Consider the following 27,653-nt stretch of genomic DNA (forward strand, 5'->3'; position numbering starts at 1 on the left):
GTCCTGCAGGTTTTAGATGTGTCTCTGCTTCAAATATAGAAGTCATTAGCAGGACTCTGGAGAACTTGACTGCATACTGAGGAGGTAATTCAGCCATTTGAATCAGGTGTGTTGGATCAGGGACACATCTAAAACCTGCAGGACACTGGCCCTCGAGGCCTGGAGTTGAGGATCCCTGATGTAGAGACTGGCTGCCTCGATACTTCACTTGGGAGTCTTTCTCTGCAAATCTGATTGTTCAACCTCAGTCAACTCTATATGGGTGACCCGACCTACCATAACCAACAGTCACAGCAGAGCATCCCTTGGTCAACACCGGCTAGCTTCTTCTCCTGACACACCCTTATAATCTGGTCATGTTTTCTAGAGTTGTAACTAGCTGGTTAATTGCACTGTGGATTAACAGACCCCTTCTTTTTCCAATTAGTCATAATGGTGAGGATGTTAAAGTGGGAAAACTTTGTGGAAAAAAACAAAAACAACAACAAAAATAAAAAATGTTGCTTTGTGGGTCACGAACCCAGAGACTGAGTTTAAACCCTCAAACCCTGAATCAGGGAGGGAACCAGCGGATATCTGTCAAATTAACTGATTGTTTCAGCAGTTTGAAGCTTGTTGTTTTCCTGTTATTGTTCCTTACACACAGTTTCACTCTCAACTTTTGTTTCTTTTCATTTGTTTGCAGTAACATTTTACTTTTGTGCATTTCGAGGTTTGTATGGCATTAATTTCATGCATGTTGACTTCTGGTCATTATTTATACTGTTAATGATGGTACTTCAGAATAAAGACTGTTGGATACTGGAGCTTTGCTGATTGCTGCAGACTGCAGTTTCACACATGCACACCGACTCATTCTCACAGGAGAGAGGACAACGCAATATGTAAGTCAATGAGGAATTTTAATTTGTGCTACACATTTTAACAAATCACAAAAACAGGAACATTTAAAAATACATATACTTCTCTATTTCCAGAATGTTTATGTATTGATGACTGCTGTTTTTTACATATAGCAAAATATTTTTTCTCTTTCCAAAATAAGAAAAAATACCTTCTGAAGAGCTTTGTCATTTAGCAGATAGAGCAGCATACAATCATTACGCATTTTTATCCCCCCCCCCCTAATAATGTGCAACAACAATCACCTGATTCCCAGCTATAAACGAGGCCTGTGTGAGGACATTTGGAAAAAGCTAAAGGCAGAGTGAGGATGAGAAGAATAGAACAGGAGTTTTGAAAGCGTTACAGAAAATCTAATTAACGTGGCATCTGTGGCAGGAATTGCCGACAGCTCGATGCCTCTGTGGAGACTGCTCGGTGAGGAGACCGGGAGGAGGAGGCAGAATAAAACTGTAAAATTAATTTAAGGAAACAAGAAAGCAAGAGTGGTGAGCCGAAGACAGAAGATGCCAAAAAGTACCGTACAGAATGAAAGAAAAAGACGAGCACAGTTGAAATTTGTGGTCATGTGTTGGTCCCGCCCTTCCCCTGAAAAAACTGATACAAGCCTACAGATGCAGCGTAACTGTCACCGCTGTAGTGTCGCCGATCATCAGCTGTTAAAGCACTATGTTACTCTAAAAATGGTAAAGCTGTCTAAAGGTTAAAATAAAATGACAAAATGTAGAAATATTTAAGGCTTTAAGGATTATTACAATAATGCTTTTCTGTGCTAAGACAATCAAAAAAAAAATAAAAGTATGCACAGGCTGCTCCATTTCTCCTTTTAACTGCTACTGAAACAAGACAAAAAATTTTTTTAAACAATCAGTTTGTCTACATTAGGTTAGCTCCACTTCAATCAGCTCCGTATAGTTGCCCGTTTTTTCCTTCTCTTCCGCCCGAACATCGCGATCCTTCTGAATCAGAGGAGCCTCGCACTGATAAACCACACTGGACTGAAGTGAAGCAAAAACTGCAAACTGCTGGTTTATCATACCTGGATTTCCTCGTATCTGTTCTCCAAAAACAACATGCCTTTCTTTATCTCTTTTTTTTTTTTTGCTTTAGAGCAAAGCCAAAGAACAGAGACGTCTCACATTCTGCTATTGGCCTTAAAATTAATGTCTGTCTGTTCTTGTCTGAGACCGCTCGTTTCATGTCTTCTGTCTCACTTTATCCTTGGAAGATAGCCTTATGAGGAGTACAATCATATTCTTTAAGTCTCTCAGGCCTTATCAACCTAGTGCGGGTATATGTAGCTAAGTCCTCTCTAGCCTTCTGCCCACGACTGTATGAAACGACACAATTCATCAACTCTAAATTATCACAGCCCTTTCTGTGGATGCAGGCCATTCACATCTCACGTTCCCTGGTTTTACGTCAGGCAGTGACTCGAATCAGAAGCGCAGGAGATTTGAGTTCTTTGGCCTGAGAGTGATCAGTGATGCATCTGAGATATCCAACATTCACACAGAGTAGTGCTGAAATTATTTATTATATTTAATAACCTTATTTCTCGGAATTGTCAGTGAATGATGGATTACATTAAAAAAACAGGAAAAAAAAAAAAAAAAAGGTCCTAAAAGATATTCTTGTGTTTTTAATTTCAGCTCAAATTTGAAAGGTTTCGTCTATTTTTGAGCACAGAATGTGTTCTTACAATTTAATTCCCTTCTGAGAGACTGCCTGTCGGCCGTGTCGGCTACAGACGCATCAAACGAGTAAAAAAGGCGACGCGTTAAGGGGATGATAGAGAGGCTGTCCACTGGGTACCTGGTGAGCAGCTCTGAGTTTTACTGCCTAGCGTCATGGCTTTGTGATGCCATGGCAACAATGACAGGCTGCTGGCCAGGTGTGACTTGACGCTGAGCAGATTCAGTCCCGCCCTCGTCCTCCATCTTTGGCCGCTTGGCCTGGGGCTCGCCTGGTTGTCCAGCTAAAGTTTCTGCACTGGGCTGTCTGCTCACCAACACAGGAGGGGAGCTGGAGGCCTGAGCGGCCAAAATCTGCAGAGGACTACTCAGGCCTGCACAGGAAAAAAATAAAAAATAAAAAGAGAAATTAGCTCCAGTAAGCGTCATGTTATCCTTAATGTGACAGTTCACCACCAAATTCTAATACACGTTTTTCTTCTGGGCTGTTAACGGTTTCTCTCTAGAATCTTTTGTTGCAAATTGCCCATTTTTGAATTTGAAAAATGGTAACTGGGCTGGTACTTATATAATGCTCTTCTACTCTAATTGAGCACTCAAAGTGCTTTTTACTACGCGCTTCATTCACACAGCACTTTTTTCTAAGCACCTTATCTAACACGCACGCACATCTTAGATAAGGCGGTGAAGGGTTCAGTATCTTGCTCAAGGATACTTCGACATATAGGATGGAGAAGCCGGGGATCAAACCGCTGACCTTTTGATTAGCACGTGACCCCGCACTACCTACTGAACTACAAACACCAAGCTGTCTGCTGTAAAGATGTCAGGCTTCTTTTGAATATGATGGAACATTGTGGTGCTTAAAACACAAAAAATACTTTGCACAAAGTATTAGTTAAACTCAGCAATGTCTCTTCACAAAAACATCTCTCTACCATTGTTTACATCCCATCACGAGCACGAGACTCAGAGCACACTTCCTCCTGCAGAGTGACAGATCAGAGAAAACAGTTCCTACATAAATAAATAATGCTCATGACAAAGCAGATTTGAATTTTCCCGAGTAATCAGGTTATGATTAAAAAAAAACAAAAAAAACCCCACTTTTTTTCAAGTGCCATCTACTTAAAAAAAAAAAAAAAAAAAAGATTTGAGCATGAGGTCTACTTCAGTCAGTGAACTTTCCCTCTGAGAAGTTGAAGAAGGGACACTTAAACTGCTGTCCATGTTGACTTTCAGCATTTCATATTTCAACCTGGATGGCAGTCACTGCTGCGAAAAAAACAAACAAACAAAAAAAACATCTTACCAGATGCATTAGCAAGGCTGGTTGCTGTGACAACAGCAGCAGTGGTGTGTTTGCCATTCTGGGTAATGGGGCGAACAGGAAGTTGATGTAAACCTGGGGTCAGATTACGTCCTTCCCCGCCCTGCACTGCACTCTCCAGAGTCTGGATCACTCGCTCTCTGGTCAGCTGTGCTTCTGAGGGCAAAACATATGATCCAAAAATATAAACTCATCAAAGATGAACAATATCTGTCAGATAATCTGGTTGGATTGGGTTGTTTTATTTTGCACCATACCTTTTTACGCAGCGATAAAACATGTGTCAAAGCTGAACGTAACATGTCATTTCTTATGCATCAGTTTACAATACAGACAGGTAGCTTTGCCAACTTAACATAAAGGTTGTTAAAAATGTGGCTCTTAAAATTGTGATATAATGAGCCACAAAACACAATTTCATATGGATTTCATAACCCTTATACCAAACAAAGCCTCGTCTCTTCAGGGACGAGCGGTGAACCTGTCAGATTGTACAGCTAATGGAAATTAGCATCAGTAAGCTCAGAGATATTTGTGTTGTGTTTTAATCCTGCTTCTCATACATCTCTACACTTCACAAGACAATATGTTCATAGCTTAGGTTTGTGCCAGCTACACACGTTACAAGAAATCTGTGCAACAAAACGACACAAAAGAAGTGACTGGGGAAGAGGCAAGTATTCACAACACTGGACAACCAAATGTATGGGAGTTTAAGATGTGGACTATGAGAAGCCCACAACATCTTTAAAGATTCAAAGCTGAAGATCAGCAGAGAAACCGTTCTGTGTATTGTGTTATGATGGATTGTATCACGCAGAAAAAGCATTTCAAAAATAGATCCCCATGACTGTACCTCTGAGATCACTGTTGCCCTCTACTCCTCCAACAGCGGGGGCGCTGTACCCGTTTGGAGGGACGCTGGTAACCACACGTACCATGGTGACAGAGGGCTGAGAGGAGCTGTGGAACACATGGATGGGTTGGACTTGTCCACTGGCACCTGGAACCAAAGCAAGGGCTTTCCCCGAGCCTGCGGACAGTGCTGTAGGATGAGTGGGAGTGGCCATGATGACAGGCTGAGCACTGACTGGGGAGCCTGAGTAGGGGCAGACACAAATTATTTAATCTCTTTTAGGAAGCTCTTCATGTCTGGACTTTGAAATGGATTTTGTTTGCATGCGTACCTGGGGCGCTTTGAGAATACCTGTACTCAGGTACAGATGCCAGTTTGCTAGCCAGCTGTTCGTGATGGTCGTGGGGGATGGGAGAGCCCTCCCTGCTCAGACATTCAGGAGTCTGCAGCCCGCTTGATGGAGAAAGAAGTCCTTGATGGGTCGGGGATGCAGGAGCACTCCTGCATGGCAAAATACAGAAAAAGGAGAGAAGCCAAATAACTAACCAACAGACTTTTAGTAACACATGTAGAGCTCCTCATTGTCAGCACCCCCTACTGAATCAGGCAACCTCAAAACCGGACTTACTTTGTTCTGTCCAATCAAATGATTGCAAGGAGCAGAAGCAGAGAGAAGGGAGAAAGGGTTAACTGAATCACGCGTGTGCAACTGAAGGTCACTGCTGACCCACTCAAGAACCCACCTTGATGACAGAGGTCCAAATGGGGTCCTAAAGCAGGCCACTCCTCTTTGCCGTCTCTTCCTGAAGGCTTGCTCCACCAGCTTTGCCTCAGAGGCAGAATCCAAACGCCAAAAACTTCCCTTCCCTGGTTCATCCTGAGAGCGGGCCACTTTCAGGAAGTAGCGGTTCAGAGACAGATTGTGTCTGATTGAGTTCTGGAAGAAGGGGAATTTTGTGTCACTGGAGAGAAATATTAGTTTGAAAGAGAGTGTCGCAGAAATTGAGTAAAGAGAAAAAAAACCAAAATGTTTTTCTTCCCAACTTACTCAAATAAAGTTGTATGTCAAGGAAAAAAAAAAAAAGAACCTTACCTGCCAGCCCTTGTCTGCAGTGCGGTAGTAGGGGTAGTGTTTGGTGATGTAGGCATAGATACCACTGAGAGTCAGCTGCTTGTCTTGGGCCGAAGAGATGGCCTGGACAATCAGCTGTGCATAGGAATAAGGTGGCTTGGACTCATCCTGGTCAAAGGAAAGACACAAGTCTAAATAAACATGCATCCAAGTATCATACTGTACTTTTTTCTAAAGTTAAATATTAACAGGCAAGTTCTTAGAAGCAATCAGGACTGGATGTTTACCCTGGGACTGTCGCCACCAGCTGACTCCCCTCGCTGCTCACTTCCCCCACTTCTCTGCTCAGCAATATTTCGTCTCTGCTCAGAAACAGCCTTGGCAGCATATTCAGCTGCTAACTGGAGGTCAGAGGTGACGTTGCGTCCGTAGCGATACCCCGATGACCCTGCCCCACGCGGACTAGCTGGACAGGAGTTAGGAACGCTGGGAAGACAGAAATAGAGGAAAGAGTCTATTTTACACAAGGTTACAGATATGGTTTCAGGCTAGATTAAAAATAACCTAAACAAAATGATAACATTAATCTTGGTCTAAAAGGATGTGCAGGTGGTGCGATACTTGTAATATCTATTTCAGACACAGACTCACATTAAACAACAATTGTAATTCATAATGCGGGCAAGACAAGAGAATTTATTTGATAATTACATCAACACGTTCTAGGAGAATTTAACCTCTTAAAACCCACTGCAGGATAACCAAATGGATTTAACAGATTTTCATGACTCCCAGTTTAGAGTTAGGTTGCTTTTTTTGCCAAATGCTGAACCAGCTTTATCTTTGAAATGAAGTCCCATGCAAGCATTTTTGGCCTCGAGAGTTTTTCCAATTGGGTTAAATAGTTATTAAGAAGTAGTGTATGTTATCCTAACACTGACACTGGTGGATGGAAAGCAGAAAACTTACAAACAAAGCAACCAAAAAATTGTCAAGATTGTACCCTGCTATGAATGCCCCCAAATAACTGTATAATTTGACAAGTCAAACATTTCCAGGTTTAATTAGAGTCATAAATCCTCACACTTTAAAGTAAAAACAATACCATAGTTATGACAGAGTGGGGAATAAAGACTACATGATTGAACAGTGTTAAGTATGAAGGTCTGTTCAAGCCTGCTATTTCTAATCTTCATTTTGCTTCTAGCATTTTTCTGAACATTGTATGTAACTGGAAGATAGTGAGCAAAAGTTAGGAAGTCTCAAAAAATGCTTATTTACAATTTCTATGGAATCTTAATAGGACTGGAAAATAAGAATCCACACCTTACAGTATGGTACTTCCTACTAAAATACAACAATAAGACAAAAGGAGAGAAGTGTATAAACCGTAACGAAATGTTGTTGATGGGCACTGCACGTCATTCCCAGTAAACTTTAAAGCAATTCTGCATTATCGACACAGACATTTTGCAATGAAATCCTTTCACCATATAAGTCACAAATGTAGTGTCTACAAATGAGCCTGACCGATATTAAATGCAGGCCGATATTAAAGGCCAATATTAGTTATTTATATATACATATCTGTACTGGCATTTATAAAGGCCAATAAATTAAAATTAAAAAGTGAAAAAAAGAGATGAGGAAAAAACACCCTTCAACCATGTTATGAGTGTTGATGCTGCATAGTTTCTAAACCATAGGGCAGCTGCAGTTTAACTGCCACAAACACAACCAGCTGATCTGAGAAGAGTCGGGTAGCGTGTAAACAAATAATCTACGACTTCTTATGAGAATAAAACAAGTTTATTTTAAAACTGCATTGTCATATAATCATAGTGAGGACTCATAAATAACCACACATAACAAATGTTCTGAATGACAGAAAAAAATATTTGCCAATATATCAGATTTTTAAAAATCACCAAATATCGGTGTCAGTATCGGTCTTAAAAAGCCTACACTGCCTGGGCTGTAAAGCACTTTCCCTTACACACAAGAACTACAAAAAAAAAACTCCCAAGCACAGCACAGCGGTGTTAAAAATGCTACGTGATCACAAAACGCACAACAAGCATAAATGCATTAATTATTAACTCGGCGTTATCTGCTGCTGTTGAGAGAGAGAAAACACAAGGAAAACCCAGTAACTTATCACACAATACACACCTGCTTCTGTTAGTAAAGTAAACAATGGTTTCTGGGAGAGCCAGTAAGCTTTGATTTGCCTCTAGCAACAGAGAGCCACGGATACAGAGAGTAACACACACAGAGGGGGAGAGCGAGTATGTTTGTAGTTTGTTGCTAGACAAACTAGGCTGCAGGCTCGGTGCTGAAAAATGAATAAAAATGAACAGAAACATCCACTGCTGCTCAGGATCTCCTTAAGTAAATAATACTTAAATTTGTATCTGTCAGTCTGCTGAAACTTTGTTGTGTGCGTCTCCACGAGGGAGCAAGGGTCGTCTTTGCTTTACCCCAGACACTCTTAAAGCAACCATCCCCCCGCAGGGCATGTGCGTGAGGGCCAGCAGTACAAGAGTGCATGTTGGCAGAGGAAGGAGAATGTGATTTTATTCTTCAGTTCATTTAAGTTGCCAAACAGGAAAAGTGACTCTAAGCACCCTGCAAGTGGGACCACGTGCCTTTACACAATACTCTTCCGCTGTACATAGTGGTATGTAGGTAGTGGTGGGGAAGGTGGCCCAACTATGTGCCCGAAAAAGGCCACGGTATATATGAGCGAGCGTCTTTACTCTGTGTCTGTAGCGTGTCCATGTGCAAGAGAACAGGAGCTGAGAGCTGAATGGGAGGGGCAGGGGGCTCTGAAAAGGAAACCACTAATGGACGGGAAAACGGCCCACAGGCAAAACAATCTGCCCGGGTAGCCAATTGCACGCCTCGAAGCTGCAGCATCCCATATAAGGCAAGCACACACGCGCTGACATTGGTGGGGATACATAATGCAAATGCAGAGGGAGACCACCAGAGGGCACGCACAGCTCCACCGAACAGTTGCACATGTGTATATTTACAGAGCAGAGATTTTTCAAACATGTGCCATTACAGCCTATTAAATCAAAGCTTTTCTCTCTCAACCCAAACACTAGCACATGTTCAGCTAGAGTGCATGATAGCAGTGCACAATATACTACACTACTTCACAAAAAACCTAAACCAGCCTAAAACTTTCACTGTATAATAGGTTTTACCTGAAATAGATCCTCCTCTTTCACTGATATCATTTACATTTAAACAGCAACGTTTAATTCACCTATTAAAAAAAGGCGTAATATTTCTTTAAAATTTCTTTGTTTTACATTTCTTTTTATTCTTCTTGGTTACTGTCTCCTATTTCTTTGACATTTACTATCTTGTGTTCTTGTACTTATGCTTGACCTCTTCCAACACATTTGTTTTATTTGCATTATCTGGTTAATTGTAATTGTTTAAATTTAAATTCAGTGCTGCAGCAAGCAGCAATTTTCCACTACAGATTACAAAAAAAATCTGCCCAATATTTTGAAAACTGGTCTATATGTCAAAAAGTCCAAAAACAGCCACTGACATTTCCAAAATTATAAAATCTAAATGCTTCTTTTGCCTAATCCAGAGCCTAAATGAACAGATATTCATTTTACTGTCACATAAAAATAAACCAGAAATCTTCTAATTTGATCTGAAGATTTTTCACTGGAATGAGCAAATGAGCCAATTGTCTGTCAGTTAAATAATATAGTGGCTAACACATTCATGTTACACATGAAAGACTCCTGGTTTGAGACCACGCAGAGACAACCCAACTTATTAAACAACATAAAGCCAAGCTGCCAAGAAATTTCTTCCAAATAAAAACATCCTTCAGCTTCTGCTGCTGATACGGACGGCCTGCTTTGCATTTATGAAGTGTTTATATTACACGCTGCATGAATTTATCAGTGTCCACATGATTGTGTGTCTGGTTTACCTGATGGTGCCTGTGGGTGAGGGCAGCGGAGAGCCAAACGCCCTCATGTGCTCTTCGTGCTGCTGCGCTGTAGGAATGCTGATTTTAAGAGGAGAAATCTGGGGCAGAAGCGAGCGAGGGGGAGAAGAGGGCTGCTCCTTCTCTCGGTGCTCCTCAACCTCCAGGAGCGACATGAACTGGATCTTGATCGCGGTGCTGGGAAAACGAAACATGCACCTAAAGAGCAGCGGGAAGGGGGACGCCACAGGACAGAAGAACGAAAAACAAGAGACAAATGTGATGCTGGCTTATCCATCAGTAAAGCATTAAAACATTAACTTTTTTGGTCACCTCATGTGATCTTCCTGGGAGAAATTTGCTTAGTTGTTGCCACAGAAACAGATCAGCACCTCGCAGAGGTTTGTTTAGACTCTCAAACCTCTTGTCAAAAACAATTTAAACATTTCCTGTGCAACCAGGCAACTTAGAGGAAGGCGGTGAGATATGACTGAAATTGAGAAAAGAGCTGCTAAATGACTGGTAGCGAGATTGCTGTGTCAACCACCATCTCCAAAGGCAAGAATAAATGTGCAAAGTCAACATCACTACATGTCTTACAGCAACACACAACACCCCCACCCCCCCCACCCCACCCCCAGTGTAGATCTCCCATAATATTAAATCATAAAGCGACGACACTTCCCACGTAACTACAGGGGTTTGTTTACAATACAAACAATATCTCACCACCTCTTGTGGACAAAAACCTCAACTGGTGTACACACAAAACTCACCAGCCTGCACCTCCTTTTCTATTCTGCTTTTAACAGGCCTGAACAACCTCTGCAATAAAAGCAAGCATCAGTCACAGGTCCAAGTTAGTTCAAGCCTAAACAAAGCTAATTACATGTGTGAAGGATTTGGTAAATGTTTTACAATGGAAACTTAATGACTGGTGTAAACTGTTTCAATTTCCTCCCAACAGACTCCAGCAACAGAGTCGTGTCTTCACTGCATCCTTTCTGATCTCATGGCAAAGAGCCTGAAGCCTGACTAATTCTACTAAAGAAAGACTGTATCTACAGAGGATCAGGGCATTGAAAGACGTTCCAGACGCACCAGTCTATGAGAAAAATATAGAAGAAATGTTCTTCCAGAAAACCTGCAGCTGTCACTGGAGCCGTGAAAAACACTGCTCACAGCTGTTTTTGCCTACAGCAGACCATCCTCCAAACACCAGGTGTCCGGGCATGGAGCGCACGAGGCCTGTGGCAGCCCTGCAGAAGCTAAAGCTAGTTCGACAGCTGAGACAGAAAAAGACCGTATTCAGCAAAAGATGCTTACTTCTGTCCTTCAGCTCAATGCCAGAGAGGCACAGAGAAAAAAAAAACAACAACACCCACAGGACCGTTCAATTCGAGCTCACTAAAGGAAACAGATGATGTGGAAGAAGCTTCAGTAGTCATACTGGACCAAAAGTTAGCTTCTTTCTCATGTCCAACATGGTGGTGGTAGTATGCTGTGTGGATGTGTCACTCTGGCTGAATGATTTAAGACTCAGGAAGGTTAAAAAAAAAAAAAAATGCAGAAAAATACAAAAGATATGGAGAAAAGCTATGGCATACTGATTTTCTCTGTTAAACCAGGCTTTCCTCTTCAGGCTTTCAGAGCGTTCACATAAAAAGAGGCATTTCGCAGGTCATATGACTCTTCTTCCACATAAAATGATCCCTATGAGCACTGCCTACCCCAGAAATGTTATGTTGATAAAATGATTAAAAATCTATAAAGAACATAAATATAACAGTGAATCACAGTGGCAAATAAGACAAGAGATGAATGCTGCAGAAAATCATTTAGTGATTTTTTTGCAGTGTTAAAACAAACATTTTAATTCAAATATTTTAGGTCTGAGTGCGCTCTCAGTGCTGATGTTTATTTTTAAGGTGACAGCTGCACATTAGACCTCTGAAACCTTACAACTAGATCCATTTAAACAGTATATATTGTATATACACTATACTATATTAATCCATAGGGTTTATTTTGATGTCGGCCCACCCTTTGTAGCTATAACAGCTTCAACTCTTCTGGGAAGGCTTTCCACAAGGTTTAGGAGTGTTTATGGGAATTTTTGACTATTTTTCCAGAAGCACATTTGTGAGGTCAGACACTGATGTTGGATGAGAAGGCCTGGCTCACAGTCTCTGCTCTAATTCATCCCAAAGGTGTTCTATCAGGTCGAGGTCAGGACTCTGTGCAGGCCAGTCAAGTTCTTCCACACCAAACTCACTCATCCATGTCTTTATGGTCCTTGCTTTGTGCACTGATGTCCAGTCATGTTGGAACAGGAAGGGGCCATCCCCAAACTGCTCCCACAAAGTTGGGAGCATGAAATTGTCCCAAATGTCTTGATATGCTGAAGCATTAAGAGTTTCTTTCACTGGAACTAAGGGGCCGAGCCAAACTCCTGAAAAACAACCTCACACTATAATCCCCCCTCCACCAAACTTTACACTTGGCACAGTGCAGTCAGACAAGTACCGTTCTCCTGGCAATCACCAAATCCAGACTCATCCATCAGACTGTCAGACTGAGAAGTGTGATTCATCAGTCCTCTAGAGTCCAGTGGCATTGAGTTTTACACCACTGCATCCAACGCTTTGCATTGTGCTTGGTGATGTAACGCTTGGAAACCCATTCCATGAAGCTCTCTGTGCACTGTTTCTGAGCTAATCTGAAAGCCACATGAGGTCTGGAGGTCTGTAGAAACTGACTCTGCAGAAAGTTGGTTACCTCTGCACACTATGCACCTCAGCATCCGTTGACCCCACGTTGTCACTTCATGGCTTAATTGCTGTCATTCCAATTGCTTCCACTTTCTTTTCATAACACTAACAGTTTATTGTGGAACATTTAGTAGTGAGGAAATTCCATGACTGGCCTTGTCACATGGGTGGCATATAAGGCTGCAACGATCTGTCTACATAATCGATGGCGTTGCCTACAAAAATTAGCTGACGTATCATATTCTAAAAATATGTATGTGATTTTGTAACTGCAATACACTACAGGAAAATATGGGGGCAGTATTGCCTCCATTGTCTGCCAATAACAACAATACTAACAAAGAAGAAAGTAAAGAACAACATACCGATAGTGGAACTGAGAGAGGAGGGTGGATAAAATGACAGAAAATGGAGACAGCCTGTCAAAGGTGTGGGAGCATTTCACAGAAAACAAAAATAAAGCTGAATGCAGACTGTAAAGCAGAGCTTTCCTTCCACGGCAGCATCACTGCAGTGCTGAGCATTTAAAAAGCCGGCACCCTGGAGCTGTGACGTCAGCTCTGGATGGGTACATTAGTGCGTCGTTGTTTCTGTTAGTTTACCTGTTAATGTTTGTACAGTAATGTTTATGTTAGTTTACCTGTCGGAAACAAGCTCTCATGGATGATGTTTTCTAAGCGCCACCATTTCAGTTATGTTAGCTAACGAGTGAAGGACAATAGGAGCAGCTACGTTGGCTCCTATTTTTTTTCCCCCTATTTTTTTCCTCCTACCCCCCCTCGCATTAATATCAGCGTTCATTCTGAATTGTAAACCTCTGTATGAACTGAATCATCTGTAAACTTTTCAGGTGTTTTGGACGGAAAAATCTTTTTGATTTAATTTGAAGACTTATTTGAACTTTTGGAAAAAGGCCATTTTTATTTACTTATTTGCACATTATATTTTCATTTAAAAAATAAAAATTGCATTCACTTTACTATGCATTGTTTATTTTATATTTATTATGATGGTCACATTAATGTTAAAAATACATCTGATTAGTTTCAAAATCATATTTTTATGGGATATTATTTTAATTGTGAGAAGAGACAAGGTGATGTTAACAGGTGAAGTAAGATTGAAATAATCATTGAATAATCAAAAGAAATAACTGACAGATTAGTCTACTACCAAAATAATCTTCAGTTGCCTATAGGGCTGCAACTAACGACTATTTTTATAATTGTTTAGTCATCGACTATTGAAACGATTAGTCGACTAATCGGACTATGAATCACATAATTATGAAATGGCACTTATTTAGCTATCAGCTTTTACATTTAGCATAAGGTTATTTAAAATGTGGTAGTAAACACATACTTCATTCAAAACTTTTAATCGGTCCATTTTTCCAACCATAAAAATTGTAGTTTTTCGTCCCTGTAAAACAAAGTTGGCACAGTTTCACCAGTATCCCCCATCACTAAACGTGCTGCTGAATGCTAACACCTGTTAGCATTCAGCATCACTAAACGTGCTGCTGAATGCTAACAGGTGTTGTGCGAAATTCTGTTCCCCCATGAAAATCTGTTCCCCCTGTTTCGGGAGAGTTAACTGCAGCCAGAGAGGCGGATCCGACAGTCTTCACGGCGCTTCTGATCAATTGATTGGTAAAAGTCTTTTACAGTGTTTATTACTCTCATCAAGAACAACTCTTGTGAATATGAAAACATTTGCTCTTTATTTGCCAAAGTTACACGGGAGGAACCAAATATTTCAGCCATCCAAAATATTGTGTTCCCCCTCCATGAAATGGGAACAAATTAATTTACGAGCAAGTCTTTTAAAGTGTCTTTTTACCGAGAAATCGATCAGAAGCCTAATAAAGAAGATGTGGAATTTGCTTTAGTTTGTCGCAGAACAAAGTGAAATTAATTTGTTTGTACAGGTATTCTTGGTGTGTGTTCAAACTGCAATTCCAGCAAGAGAGACTTAGCAGCAGACTAGAATTAAATATAACTTTTCTACATTTCCTGTGACAATGCAACACACAGTTTGCACTTCATTCAGTGGTTTCAGTAAGGTACAGTTTAACAACTTGCACATATAAAACATATTAAATAAATAAAAGAATCAGTGAAGACATGGCACGTCAATTTTAAACTGAAGCTCAGAACATAACCGGGCTCCATCCAGAACATATGTTCAGCATAAGTTAACATGGTGATTTAACTAGGTAAAAAGAGAGTCACTTTCATGACACAGAAAACTGACTTTAAGCTTGGCATTGCGCGCTAAGCCATTAATCTGGTGTCGTAGTACAGGCCTCTGAACTAGTTGTGTTGTGTGTGAGCTGTTAGCCAAAGTCATGCCTTATTTCAGCATGGTGTGCAGTGTATCCTTAAAAATAATGAAAGGAAAAAAAAAAAAGAAAATAAAGATGTGGCAGCCCCCCCCCCCCCCCCCCCCCCCCCCCAAAAAAAAACCCAACTATCTACAGCAGATGAGCAGTATCTGAAAGTTATGTCCTTAAGAAAAACCAGCAAAGACCTGACACAGGACCTGAGAGATGCATCTGGTCCTTCAGCTGATCCATCTACTGTTCACTAAAACCTCATCAGAAATGGTCTCAGTGTAAGGGTGGCTGTCAAGAAGTCATTCTTAAGGAAGGGAAACGGGGGAAAAAGGCTGAGGTCTGCCACATTACACAAGAACTGGACTGAAAATCTCCGGCAACAGGTCTGTTGGAGTGATGAATCCAAATTTGAAATTTTTTTGTTCAAGTTGTCAGCAATACTTATGGAGGAAGCTAACAGAGAAGTACAACATTTCATATCTACAGCGTCTATGGTGAAGACTCTGTCATGGTTTGGGGCTGCATTTCAGCCAGTGATGTTGGGGATCTTGTCAAAATTGATGAAATTATGAACACAGAGAAGTACCATCAAATTTTGATCCACCATGGAATACCATCTGGAAAACACCTGATTGTCAACGGCTTCATTTTTCAGCATGACAGTGATGCCAAACACACTGCCAATGCAGTAAAAGCATACCTGCATAGAAAAACACACACAATGAAACACTATCAGTCATGGATTGGCCTCCTCAGAGCCCAGACCTCAACATTATTGAAGCAGTGTGGGATCATATTGAGTGAGGAACAGAACAAAAGGCAGAAACATCCAAAGATGAGCTTTGAATGTCCTTCAAGAAGCCTGGAGAACTATTCCTGAAGACTACTTAAAGAAATTATAAGAAAGAGAGCTGCCTAAGAGAGTTCAGACTGTGCTGAAGAATAAAGAAGGTCATGCCAAATATTGACTTTCAAGCTCATTGAAACTGTACAAACTGTTTTTGCCTCATATACTATATTTCCATGTATGCAGCTGTTTTAAAAAACAAAATGTAAAAAAATAAGCAGTGCTCAAGCCTTTTACACAGTACTGTATTAACTAATATATTAGTATATGTGAGACCTGCAACATTTAGTCGATATAAACTGAAGCAAAATTAACCTCAATCATTTTAGCCCCTTTTTTAGGTAAAACTGCTTCTCAAATAAAAGCTTTATTGCTTCTTCTTGTCTTATATGATGGTAAACTGAACAGCTTTGAATTTCAGAGCAGAATGTGAGGGACTTTTCTGCTAAGTGTAAACTTTTTTCCTAGGAGGAAATTAATACTTATAAGCCCCTGCTCTTTGTTTACATCTGTACTTAACCTGTATTAATCTGTATTAAAATTGCTTTTTTTTTTTTTTTGCTCATTAGTATAATAACGAAATTCAATTTGTTAAACATAAGGCAGAGAAAATTACTTATTAATTACTCCTCAGATTTTAACTCGGCACAGTTTCTCAGCTAACTCTGTAATCTCGAGCAGGGCCAAAGAAACCCAAGCAAACACGGCTGTGTTGGACATGGCCTTGCAGATCCTGTGTTTACCCCATCATGTGCGCCTGCAGCGAGGATATCGCCCCAGCCTGCACTTCCTGTTCAATAACGACACACCCACAAAACAGCGTTTAGAGCCAATCAGAGAGGACAAAGACACGCTACCGCCACCACCCCCACCTAAACACACTCATACCTCCTCCACCCTGTGATTGACACATACACAAAGCGAAAGATTTCCGTTTGTAAGCTTGCTGCTGCACTGAACCAGTGAAGGTAGCGTATTTACACGTGACAGCACAGCAGCAGCACTAACACCAAAACCTACATCTAAACACCTCACGGTACCCATGATATACAACAAGAAGAACAAGAAAGTGTTTCAAATCTCGATATAAACCAAGCACACCCCTTACCTCAAGACTCGTGAAATGACACGTCTAGGGTGCGTTTGTTTACATTTATGTTTACATGACACGTCGGCCAATAATCTTTGAGCTAATGGCGAACATAACCACCTAGAAGCTACAAGACGTTCATGTCAAATGTCTTTAAAATAATTTTTGTTTTTAACAAAGTTATTTCAGCAGCATTATGTCGTCTCTGTGCAAAAATATCAACCAGCCGCAACTGTTTATTTAACATTTGCCAGTTGTTAATGCTTGTCAGCAAGGACGAAAAATGCAGCTAGGTGTGCTAACGGCTAAAACTAGCTAGGCTGATTCCCTCATTGAGTGGGGTGAAGGTAAACTTGAAGGGGTCCATTAAGAACATCCGGACAAAATGTAAATATAAATAGATAAATAACATCGCTGTGAATTAAACTGGGGACCTCCCAGCTTATCGTGTTCCACCTTTACTGTCCAAACTGAGGCTGCCCTTACAATACCACACCAAGCCGCTCTGCTAGGGGTGTCATGACAAACTTTGTATCCCCGACAGGATGGTTGTCCTGCTCGGCCCTGTCACAGTGGAGGTCGTTTTGTAGCTCCCAATTTTCTCCCTGTCAAAGTGTTCGCAAATCTATTCATGTGGTTAACTTGAATTTATAATTACACGTCGTTTTACTGTTTGATCAAACCGTTAGCCCGCCACTGTCTGAATAAAATAAACATTAATGCGAGAAGCCTTGCGACGTCCAGCCACCGCGTTATCATAGCGAGGCTGCCGGCGGCGGCTAGGCTTAGCTGACTGCACTCACTCTCTGGGTAGCGGCAGTGGTGGTGCCCCTCTTCGCTGGAAGACCCCGTCCACGAATACGCCGTTCTTGCCAAGACACCGGAGGGAGAAACCACCCGCCTCATCGTAGGTGATCTGCAGGTGCCGCCGGGAAATGAAGCTCGAGTGACCCATGTTGATGTCCACGGAGCCGTGAGAAGAGTTCCGGCCTATGGTGACCGTCCTCTGGCGCATGACATATTCAAAGTCTCGGCCCTCGAGCCTGGCCAGGGCCTGCGGAGGAGTAGAAGCGAGCCGCACGGGAAGAATCCCGGCATCTGTGCGGGCATCCATCACCGGAGGACCCAGAAGGGCGAACGGGGGCTGGTGAAAGGTGTGCGAGGTCACCGCGACGCGCACCGGGCTGCAAGGAGCCGACTGTAAAGCAAGCAGGGCTCGAGCCCCGGTGTCATCCCGGTAGTCTGCCATCTTCTTTCGGAGGGTCAACACACTCGCACGCGCGCACACTTAACTTCTCGCACACGCAGAGTTGCAACGTGAGAGTTTTCGGCCAGGGAACTTGTTCACTGCGGCTGACGGAACAACATGGAGTCCGGCTCCGCGGAAGACCGGGAGCGGAGCCTCCGAGAAACGGACCGGTGCTGCGTTCAGGGACATGTAACATCTGAAAGGCTGCTGGACGCACTATGCCCTTGTAACTCAATGTAACTTGAGATTTCTGTCAGAAATATTTATTCAGGCAGTCATGTGGCGGTGAAACACTTTTCTAGTAAATCCTCTATACGCTGCACCACGATGCTTTTGGTTCAACACTCTGTGAAATGCACTAAAGAACGATTTCCCTGTGTTTAACAACTCACAACTGCCCCAGATTTTTTTTTACAACTTGATTACTTTCGTTGTTTACTTAGCCTATTGTTTTTCATGGTTCTGCTTTATGTATAAAATGTGCCATTTCCTACGGATTTTTATGTGCTGCATCCTCATATGACAGTTAAAATAGCTGATTGGCTACCGTTTCTACGATATTTGTCTATATAAGTATAAACATATGTCTTCCCAGCTGTTAATGGATGCATCATATGATATCTCACATTTCTTTATTACATAACAATTTATAAATCAGGAAAAAATACTTCGATGTAGAAAGCAATTAATATGACACATTATAGCAGAGTTTTTCCACTTTTGTTTGAAAAAGAAAACAAAAAAAAAAAAAAACAACAACTCAGTACTGAATTTATTTAGAGCTCAGTCTGCTGGGCCAGGTGGGATGGTGTGACATGGATCTTATCAGCTACCTAGACCATTGAGGCATGTTGGTTTTATCACTTGGCTGCATGTCTGTCTATGGATGTCTCCACAACCAAACCTGGTTAAGTATTCACTAGTTGAGGGCACCACTGCAAAGATTATAGTGAAATTAGTCACAGTACTTTCAACTTCATACTGTGAAAGGAAATAAAGAAATATTACTTGCAGGATATTTTAGTATGTGTTGAAAAACATGCAACATTGCTTTGCAGCATTTCATATTTCCTGCTAGAGGAAGGGTCAAATCCAAGGTCAGAGTAGAGGTCAAAAGGTCAGACAGTGATAATATCATGAGATTTGAAATTTAGAGCGCACTTTGTCAAAATTGGATTATAGTTTGGGAAGACTGATCATCAGAATTGACATTTTAGACTGCATAAACTGGAAAAAAAAAAAAAAACTGCACTGATTTTAAAATACAACAGAAAAATGGACCTGAACGCCACACTTGGGCCCCTCTGTGGAAGGACACAGTTCATGTGGTCACAAAAGGAAACCGGAGGTTGAGTTTAGTTTTACACGACGGTATCTTGAGATTGAAATCTAGCCCTTATTTACAACTGATCATTGCTCTGCTTCACTTTCAGATCGTTCCTGCATTGCTTTTCTGCACAAAAGGGTTTTATGTATTGTCTAATCTAAAAAAAAAAAAAAAGGGGGGGGGGGGGGTATGCAATTCTTAGATTAAAGTTTCTGAAGCACATCTGTATAAAGGTGCATTGTGTTGCATTGCGATGTGCATTAACGTACAATTTGGGCTCCTAATCAAGACAAAGAGATATGATTTTACACTTTTGGTGTAATGGCACAGATTTCAGCTGCTTCCAGCATCGTGTAAAAAGAGTTTTTTTTTTTTCCCGAATCTGCACCTTAAGAACATGTAGTGTTTGCACTCACTGTAGCTGGTTTGCCCACCTCAGATTTTTTTTTTTTTTTTTAATCTCTACCCTCTGTTTATAAACATGGAAAGAACAAGATGGTTAAAAACCCGGAGAATGGATCAGTGAAGGAGGAGCAGGAGCGCATGACGAAACACTGAAAACCATCCATACGAGGGCGCTGTTAGAGAAACTGATTTGACGGGCAGGCGTCACACAGGTAACAATTCAGTGTGCTGTGTCCTTATAAAATGTTTTTAAATCCCACCAAATGTACAAATACGGGAACACATTAATACATAAATCAACCATTCATAATTTTTTTTTTTTTGAGTTGAAGCTTTTTACATGTGGTAATTAATGCTTTGCACAATAGCAGACAGTGCTCATTATCATGATCAGATCACACCTATGATCTATATGTCTGACTGGTTAAGAAGTATCGCTGACATATTAAGCTTCTCTTCACTGGCTCCCTGCTAAAGCCAGAAATCAGTTTGAAATCCTCCACATGTACAAAGTCCTGTATAATCAGGCCCCATCACATCTTGAAGACCTCACTGCAAATTGTCCAAATAGAGCACTTCGCTCTCAGACTGCAGGCTTCCTTGTGGTTCACAGGGTATTTAAAAGTCGAATGGGAGGCACAGCCTTCAGTTTTCAGGCCCCTCTTCTGTGGAAGAATGGGTTCAGGAGATAGACACCCTCTCTACCTTTAAGATTAAGCATATTAGGTACAGTTTCTCTATCCTCCAGTTCTCTCTTCTCATTCCCCTGAACCCCCATCCAGGTGCAGCAGATAACTGCCCCACCCAAATCCTGGTTCTGCTGGATGTCTCTTCCTGTTAAAAAGAAATCTTTCCTCCCCATCATCACCAAGCCTTTCACTAAACATTTGTGGCATTCTAAATCTAATATTATAGAGTCTTTTCTTTAGGCTATAAAATGCCTTGAGATGTTATAAATGAAATAAGATTTAATTGAACACCTTTAGCATTTCTTTAACTACTGCAAGCATCAAACTGCTTAAATTATTTGTTATTTGTAGCACATAAGTATGACAGCGCAGAGTAGAAGAGTCTACACATTCTTTATTGTTTTTCAGATTCAATAAAATGGTTCATCTATTACACAGTTGAAGAAAAAAGATGCAGAGGTACACACTTTTACTGTTTTGGTAAAAACTGGCACATGTTTATCTGCACAAAAGGTTTGTAAACAGCATAATTAGAAAGAAAATCTTGCTTTTCTTTTTTTACAAGGAAAATTAAGAGTGTGGCACCAGTTTCAGTTTAATTGGTCGTTTTGGCTGTAGAAAGCCCTGGATGTCCAGCTCTAAGGGGATATGCAGGGAAGTGCCACACAGAATAAATAACAAAGTCAACAATGTACAAAACTCTGCCTTCTTATTTCAGATCTCCAAACAACTTAAGGAACAACTTAAAGCTCATGGAAATGTGGGAAATGTGAATATCAAGCATTAGTATATTGCACGTGTAAAATCCAACTGTAATATTAAAGTGCTGTGTCAGTTCGTGGCTTTTGATCTTTGGACCGAGAGACATGTTGTTATGTAACTCTCCATATCACTATTGAACTAGCCGTGAGTAATATTTAGACAGGGCTCTTCATACATCATAAAAAAGCAACAACAATCAGAGTGAAGATGATCTGGGCTCTCACCGCAGTCTCCTTACACACAGAGAAGCTGTACCTCTGGAGAATCTCCACTATTGCAAGTTTCATTACCACCAGCACAAATCGCATCCCAATGCAGTTCCTTGGACCTGCTCCAAAAGGCATGTATGTGTATGGATTGATTGTCTCCTTGTTTTCCTTGCTGAACCTGAGAGCACAGACACACACACACACACACACACACACACACACACACACACACACACACACACACACACACACACACACACACACACACACACACACACAGCAAATTAACAACAGAAATGGGGTGGCTCCTTCCCGTACCTCTCAGGTTTGAATTTCTCTGGTTCAGGCCAAATCTCGGGATCTCGGTGCAGTGGCCAGATGGGTACCATGACAACAATATCTTTGGGAATCACAAAGCCATTTATCTCCACACTCGCCTTGGCCACACGTTCCAAACATGAAGCAATGGGGTACACTCTGAGAGACTCATTGACGACGCAGTCGAGATACTCCATGTGCATTAGTGCCTGGTACTGAACAGGAGCCTGAACACAAACACATAAACATGAGTGTGCACCAGAAAATATACACTGGTGGATGATAGAAGTACTGAGAGAAGCTGAATCCTGTTTCTTATGTACATCATAAAAACCCAGCAGCCACTTTTGTATGACTACATATCACTAAGTTAAATAACCACCATAAAATAATCTTATTATAACACATTATATATGTTTACTATGTCACTAAAAGCCAGACTGGTTGTGTATGTTTGCTGCATATCAGAATGTGTGAGATGAGTAATGAAGTCTTAGTTTCAAACTCAGACTATTATGTCAATCTGAGGCACTTCCAATTAATACAACCCTAGATTGCCTGATGTGGCCATAAGGAGAAAAGTTTGTTGTGGAGCTCCTCTGCCCTCTACTGGCAAAATAAATAAATAATAAAAGCAGTTTGAAATTGTGGTTGAGAGAAAAAGTGTATGTGCTGCTGGAACGTAGTCAGCGATCCAAGAAAATAAAAACAAAGAAAAGATATGAGGAAATATAATTAAAACAGCCCTGATAAAGAAATTACAAAAAAAATACAATTTATTAAATGAACATTTGTGGGTTTATTATGAACTTGATCATTATTGCATTTTTTTTCTTCTTCTGTGAACCCTAATGTTGGTTGCACGGGAACCTTGTTTGTTTGTTATTTTTATGTGAAATGACTTTAACGCAACTTTGTAACCTGTCCTTGTTGTATCACTCTCCCAGTGACAGATGTGTGTATGCATGAAATTAGTGTGGATCCTGGGGAGATATGCTAAGGCTAAGGCTGGTGTAAACTGGGATCTTATCACAGAAAGGATTCTCTCACTTTAAGACTCCTGTTTTGTACCACCTTGTGGTGGAAATGGGGAAGGTAAGACTTGGTTAGAAGAGGTTCAGTTAGAAGATAATGAAGCCCCTGTATATGCTGTATTGCTGTTTTGTTGTTCTCTACAATTAAAACAATAAAAACATTTTGAAATAAGACTCCTCTTTTGTTTTAGATGTTCTCATTTCTCACTTACATTGTTTGGGAAGGTTGCATCCACCTCCTCCTGCAGCTTTTTCATCACCTGAAGGTTTGTTGCCAAATTGTAAGACAAGAAAGTGAGAGAGCTGCTGGTTGTTTCATAGCCAGCAAAGAGGAAAATTGTTGCTTGGGAAAGGATCTCATGATCAGTCAGACCTGGGGAGATGAGAAGGATGTACCCTTTAGAACAGCTGTAAGCTGTATTTTCATGTGTGGAGATGCATTGCTGTGTATCACCTTTATCCTGTCCTTCACCACTGGAGTTATTTTTTTGCTGAGAGTCGATCATTAGCTGGAGGAAGTCCACTCGAGTCTGAAAGTCGACACACAGTCTGAGAGCAGCTGTGATTTCATATCTGAATGGGTTATTTGTACAAATGCACACCTAAAGGCAGACGTACCTTTTGTTTGGTGGTCTCATGCTCAGCCTTGATTTTCTGCAGTGCAGTGTAGAAGAAGTCTGTCACAGATGTAGGGAAAAAAGGAAAAATCCAGTTTTTCCATTATGGGACCCATGAAGGGAAAGAAGGCTGAAATTAATCAAACAAGTCATTAATGGAAGAGGAAGAACAGCAGCTGCGTCGATGATAAAGCTCTATATGAGCTGCATTTATCAACATGCAATGAACACTTTACCAGTGGTGAGGAAGACTGGGTTGAAAGGTTCAAAATTCAGGATCTTTTTGATGTTAGTGACAAAAGGGTCTGAGGGGTTGCTGATTGAGTCGATGTCCACAGTGCTGGTTACTACATCCATACTGTAGGGTCCGAAGAACCTGCAAGACCACACAAACACATCAAAATCCTCTTTAGTATTACAGACTTAGGGATTATTCACAATTATCAACACTTTCCAAAGCGTACAAACTGTACGTCAGGGGGGAGGCAGTTAACACCCAAAGTTCACTTTTCAAATAGCTAGAAAATGTCCGTCAGAACTATATAATTTGAGCACTGCCGCCTGACTGCCAGTGCCCGAGGCATCCACTCTTATTCACTTGTACACCACTGCACTATTGCGTGGTCTGCAACGATATGGCCTCTAGTCTGGCAGACCAACTCAAAGGCCTCATTGAATTCTCACAAAATCATAGATTCACAAAAGACTCTACTGATGATATTAGGCAGGAACAAGCTGTGAATTCAGCGTACGAAGGGACACAGTACGAGTGCTGTATGTACACAAAACACGGCATCTCCAAACTCTCAAAAGGTCGCCGACATCACCGGAAAAAGTCGCTAAATTTGTCGCTAGTCGCTTTTTGGAAAATAAGTTGCTAGGGGGGGGTCTGAAAAGTTGCTAAATCTAGTGACAAAGTCACTAATTGGCAACACTGGCAGCTGCTGTTGCCAAAAACTGATTGCAGCTTCTATCATGTGAGGGGAATGTGCTTAATGACTCAAAATGAATTGACATCATTCATGAAAGATAACGTTTAAGACATGCTTAACAGATTATAGGTCAACAAGTCATTTACAACAATATAAATACCATCCATCCATCTTCTTCCGCTTATCCGGGGCTGGGTTGCAGGGGCAGCAGCCTAAATAGTCCAGGCCTCCCTCTCCCCAGCTACCTCCACCAGCTCATCCAGTGCAACCCCAAGGCATTCCCAGGCCAGTCAAGAGATATAATCTCTCCAGCGTATCCTGGGTCTGCCCCAGGGCCTCCTACTGGTAGGACATCCCTAGAACCTCACCCAAGAGGTGCCCAGGAGGCATCCTCCTCAGATGTCTGAACCACCTCAACTGGCTCCTTTCGATGTGGAGGAGCAGCGACTCTACTTCGAGCCCCTCCCAAATGGCTACACTCCTCACCCTATCTCTAAGGGAGAGGCCAGCCACCCTTCGGAGGAAGCTCATTTCTGCCGCTTGTATTCGCAGACAGCTTCAATTTCCCACTCAGCTCCCTCTTCACCACGACAGACTGGTGCAGCATCCACATCACTGCAGATGCAGCCCCAATCCCTCTGTCAATCTCTGTCACTCTCCCTTCTCCCGTCACTCGCGAACAAGACCCCGAGATACTTAAACTATCTCGGGGTTACTGACGGTTACACTGTTACTGATCCAGCTACACTGGCTCCCCATTAATTTCAGAGTCCAGTTTAAGATTCTGGTCCTGACTTATAGAAGTCTTCATGATCAAGCACCAACTTATATCAGTGAACTTATATCAGCATTCGTACATTCCCCCCAGGTCTCTGAGATCATGTGATAAAGGCCAACTGGCCTTACATCACACAAGGCTGAAAACTAAAGGAGACAGAGCTTTTGCTACAGTAGCTCCCCAACTCTGGAAATCTCTCCCTTTGTGTATAAGAACTTCAGATTTGATAGTGTCTTTTTAAAAAACAGCTAAAACTCATCTTTTTAGGTTTGCATTTGGTTAGAGTTTTTTTTCTCCTTACTCCAATTGTACTTTGTTTTACTGCTGTGAAGCAATTTGTGATTTATGTCTTGAGAGGTGCTATATAAATAAAATTTTACTTACTTACTAAACTCCTCCACCTGGGGCAACAGCTCATCCCTGAGCCAGAGTGGGCACTCTACCCTTTTCTGGCTGAAGACCATGGCCTCAAACTTAGAGGTGCTATTCTCATGCCAGCTGCTTCACACTCGACTGCAAACCGTTCCACTGTGAGCTGGAGGCCTCCACCTGATGAAGCCAACAGGACCGCATCATCCACAAAAAGCAGAGATGAGACTCTGGGGCCTCCTAGGCAGAAGCCCTCTGCCACTTGGCTAAATTCTGTCCATAAAAATAATGAACAGAATTGGTGACAAAGGGCAACCCTGGGGAAATCCAACACCCACAGGAAATGAGTCTGACTTATTACCGGCAATACAGACCAAGCTCTCGCTGCCATTGTACAGGGACTGAATGGCCCAAAACAACAAGCCAGACATCCCATACTCCCGCAGCACCTCCCACCCACCACTCCCATTGCCTGTGGCAGGCAGGCAGAGGACCCCAAATGCAGGACTCAAGAGGCAAGAACTAAACTCAGCCTCCAGTTTTATTAGCACAAAGGACATTAACAGTGCTGGTCAGGTGCTAGCAGCACAAAAACTAAACTCACTTGAAACTTGAACTTAACTTAGACCTGAGCATGAACTAGAATGTGAACTAGAACGCGAATGTGAATGTGAAAATAAACTTGAACATAAGGACGCACAGCTGGGAGCTAATGACGCCCATGACGAGAACGTGACAAGGGACAAAGACAAAAAGCAAGCAATAAATACACAAGGGCGAATGAGGAAAGTGACAACAGGTGGGGATTGCAGCTGAACATGATTACAGAGATGAGACCAGGGGAAGCAAAAGTAAACGCAAAACGTGCAGGACAAAGGACTGTCAAAATGAAACAGAAAGTAAACATGATACAAATGCAGATTGGACACATAGGGAAACAGCGGGAAGTGAAACTAAATACAAGACACGGCACAAGGGACTAAGACATAGGAAACAAAACAGACAGAGGAACACCAACAGAACAGGAGGACGTGTGAATCAAAACATAAAACCATACATAACTTAAAGAAAGGCTTAGGCTGCAAATGAGCAAAACTAAGAACATAACCCATAATCCATAACACATAAAAAACAGAAAATTAAACGAATTAAGCACTTAATAGGAAAACAACCCTCAAATCAAAGTACAACCAAAAATGCTGGGTCAACAGACTCAGGATCATGACACCCATATATTGTACATATACAATATAAATACCAGCAATAATTTGTTTTGCAAATACCGGAAATCACTTTTTGGCAGACGGTCACTTTTTGACAGGCTATTCAGATGACAAATTGCTCCACTGCCACTGTGTACAGTCTGGCGCCATGTACATTTTGCGTACGTGCATTGAAGTACACATTCAAATTAAAATGTAAATCAGATTAGTGCACCCAATAAACAAGGCGGCAGAAGTGGATGGATGGATAAATTCTAACATATAGGTGTATCTGTTTATTAGTGCAATAATACAATGTTTTAATAGATAGGAAATAATATATTTGAGACCAAGATTTCCAGCATTTTTCAACACCGGGATGTGTTTTTAACACTTCCTATTACATTAAAATACCAAAGAACCAGGAGAAATTAAATGTCATGGAAAAAAGATCAACATTTTCTTTGTACACTTTTCGAAGATGAGTTCTTACTCCTTCAGTTCCAGAGGTTTGTCTTTATCTGCATTCTGCTTATCTGCTGATGAGGATGGCTGAATGCTGCTTCATAATGTCAAACATCTGAAACACAGACAGACAGAAAGAACAAAACTTCAAACTGTACCCGAGTGTTCAGCTGGTTGCAATCACATCAGCATAGAGGTACCACTGCAGCTGTTTGTGCTTTCTCAAAATCAGTGGTCCATAACAATGGTTGAAGGACCTGAAGAATAATCTGTAAAACAAACCTCGGGGTCACAAGATCACAAAATGTATAAATAAAGAAGAAGTTATATATACTGAACGTGCCACCCGGGCGCCCAAGAGAATCCATTTTTAATTGAGCTATATGTGGATATTTAACAAAGGACTGGACTGGGAATTGCTGGCAGGAA

At 41.4% G+C, this 27,653-nt stretch overlaps 1 protein-coding gene and 1 pseudogene across 3 annotated transcripts; both read right to left on the reverse strand.

Moving 5' to 3' along the window:
* Positions 1-883: 883 nt before the first annotated feature.
* Positions 884-18,251, reverse strand: foxk1 (forkhead box K1). Of its 3 annotated transcripts, XM_030734591.1 has the most exons (10): positions 17,672-18,251; positions 9,826-10,041; positions 6,143-6,341; positions 5,877-6,023; positions 5,527-5,720; positions 5,412-5,417; positions 5,115-5,284; positions 4,784-5,026; positions 3,910-4,083; positions 884-2,971 (listed from the first exon to the last, which is right to left on the reverse strand). In XM_030734591.1, exons 1-10 carry the CDS (start codon positions 18,115-18,117, stop codon positions 2,739-2,741), a joined length of 2,028 nt encoding a protein of 675 aa, XP_030590451.1. In that variant the 5' UTR covers positions 18,118-18,251; the 3' UTR covers positions 884-2,738. The 3 variants fall into 3 exon arrangements, with proteins under 3 accessions (XP_030590451.1, XP_030590469.1, XP_030590460.1); XM_030734609.1 differs by lacking the exon at positions 9,826-10,041; XM_030734600.1 differs by lacking the exon at positions 5,412-5,417 and having other exon boundaries at positions 17,672-18,249.
* A 3,165-nt stretch (positions 18,252-21,416) lies between these two features.
* On the reverse strand, positions 21,417-27,341 carry LOC115780400 (cytochrome P450 3A40-like; annotated as a pseudogene).
* Between the last annotated feature and the right edge of the window lie 312 nt (positions 27,342-27,653).

Source organism: Archocentrus centrarchus, chromosome 1, assembly GCF_007364275.1.
Source record: "Archocentrus centrarchus isolate MPI-CPG fArcCen1 chromosome 1, fArcCen1, whole genome shotgun sequence".
NCBI classification, from domain to species: domain Eukaryota; kingdom Metazoa; phylum Chordata; class Actinopteri; order Cichliformes; family Cichlidae; genus Archocentrus; species Archocentrus centrarchus.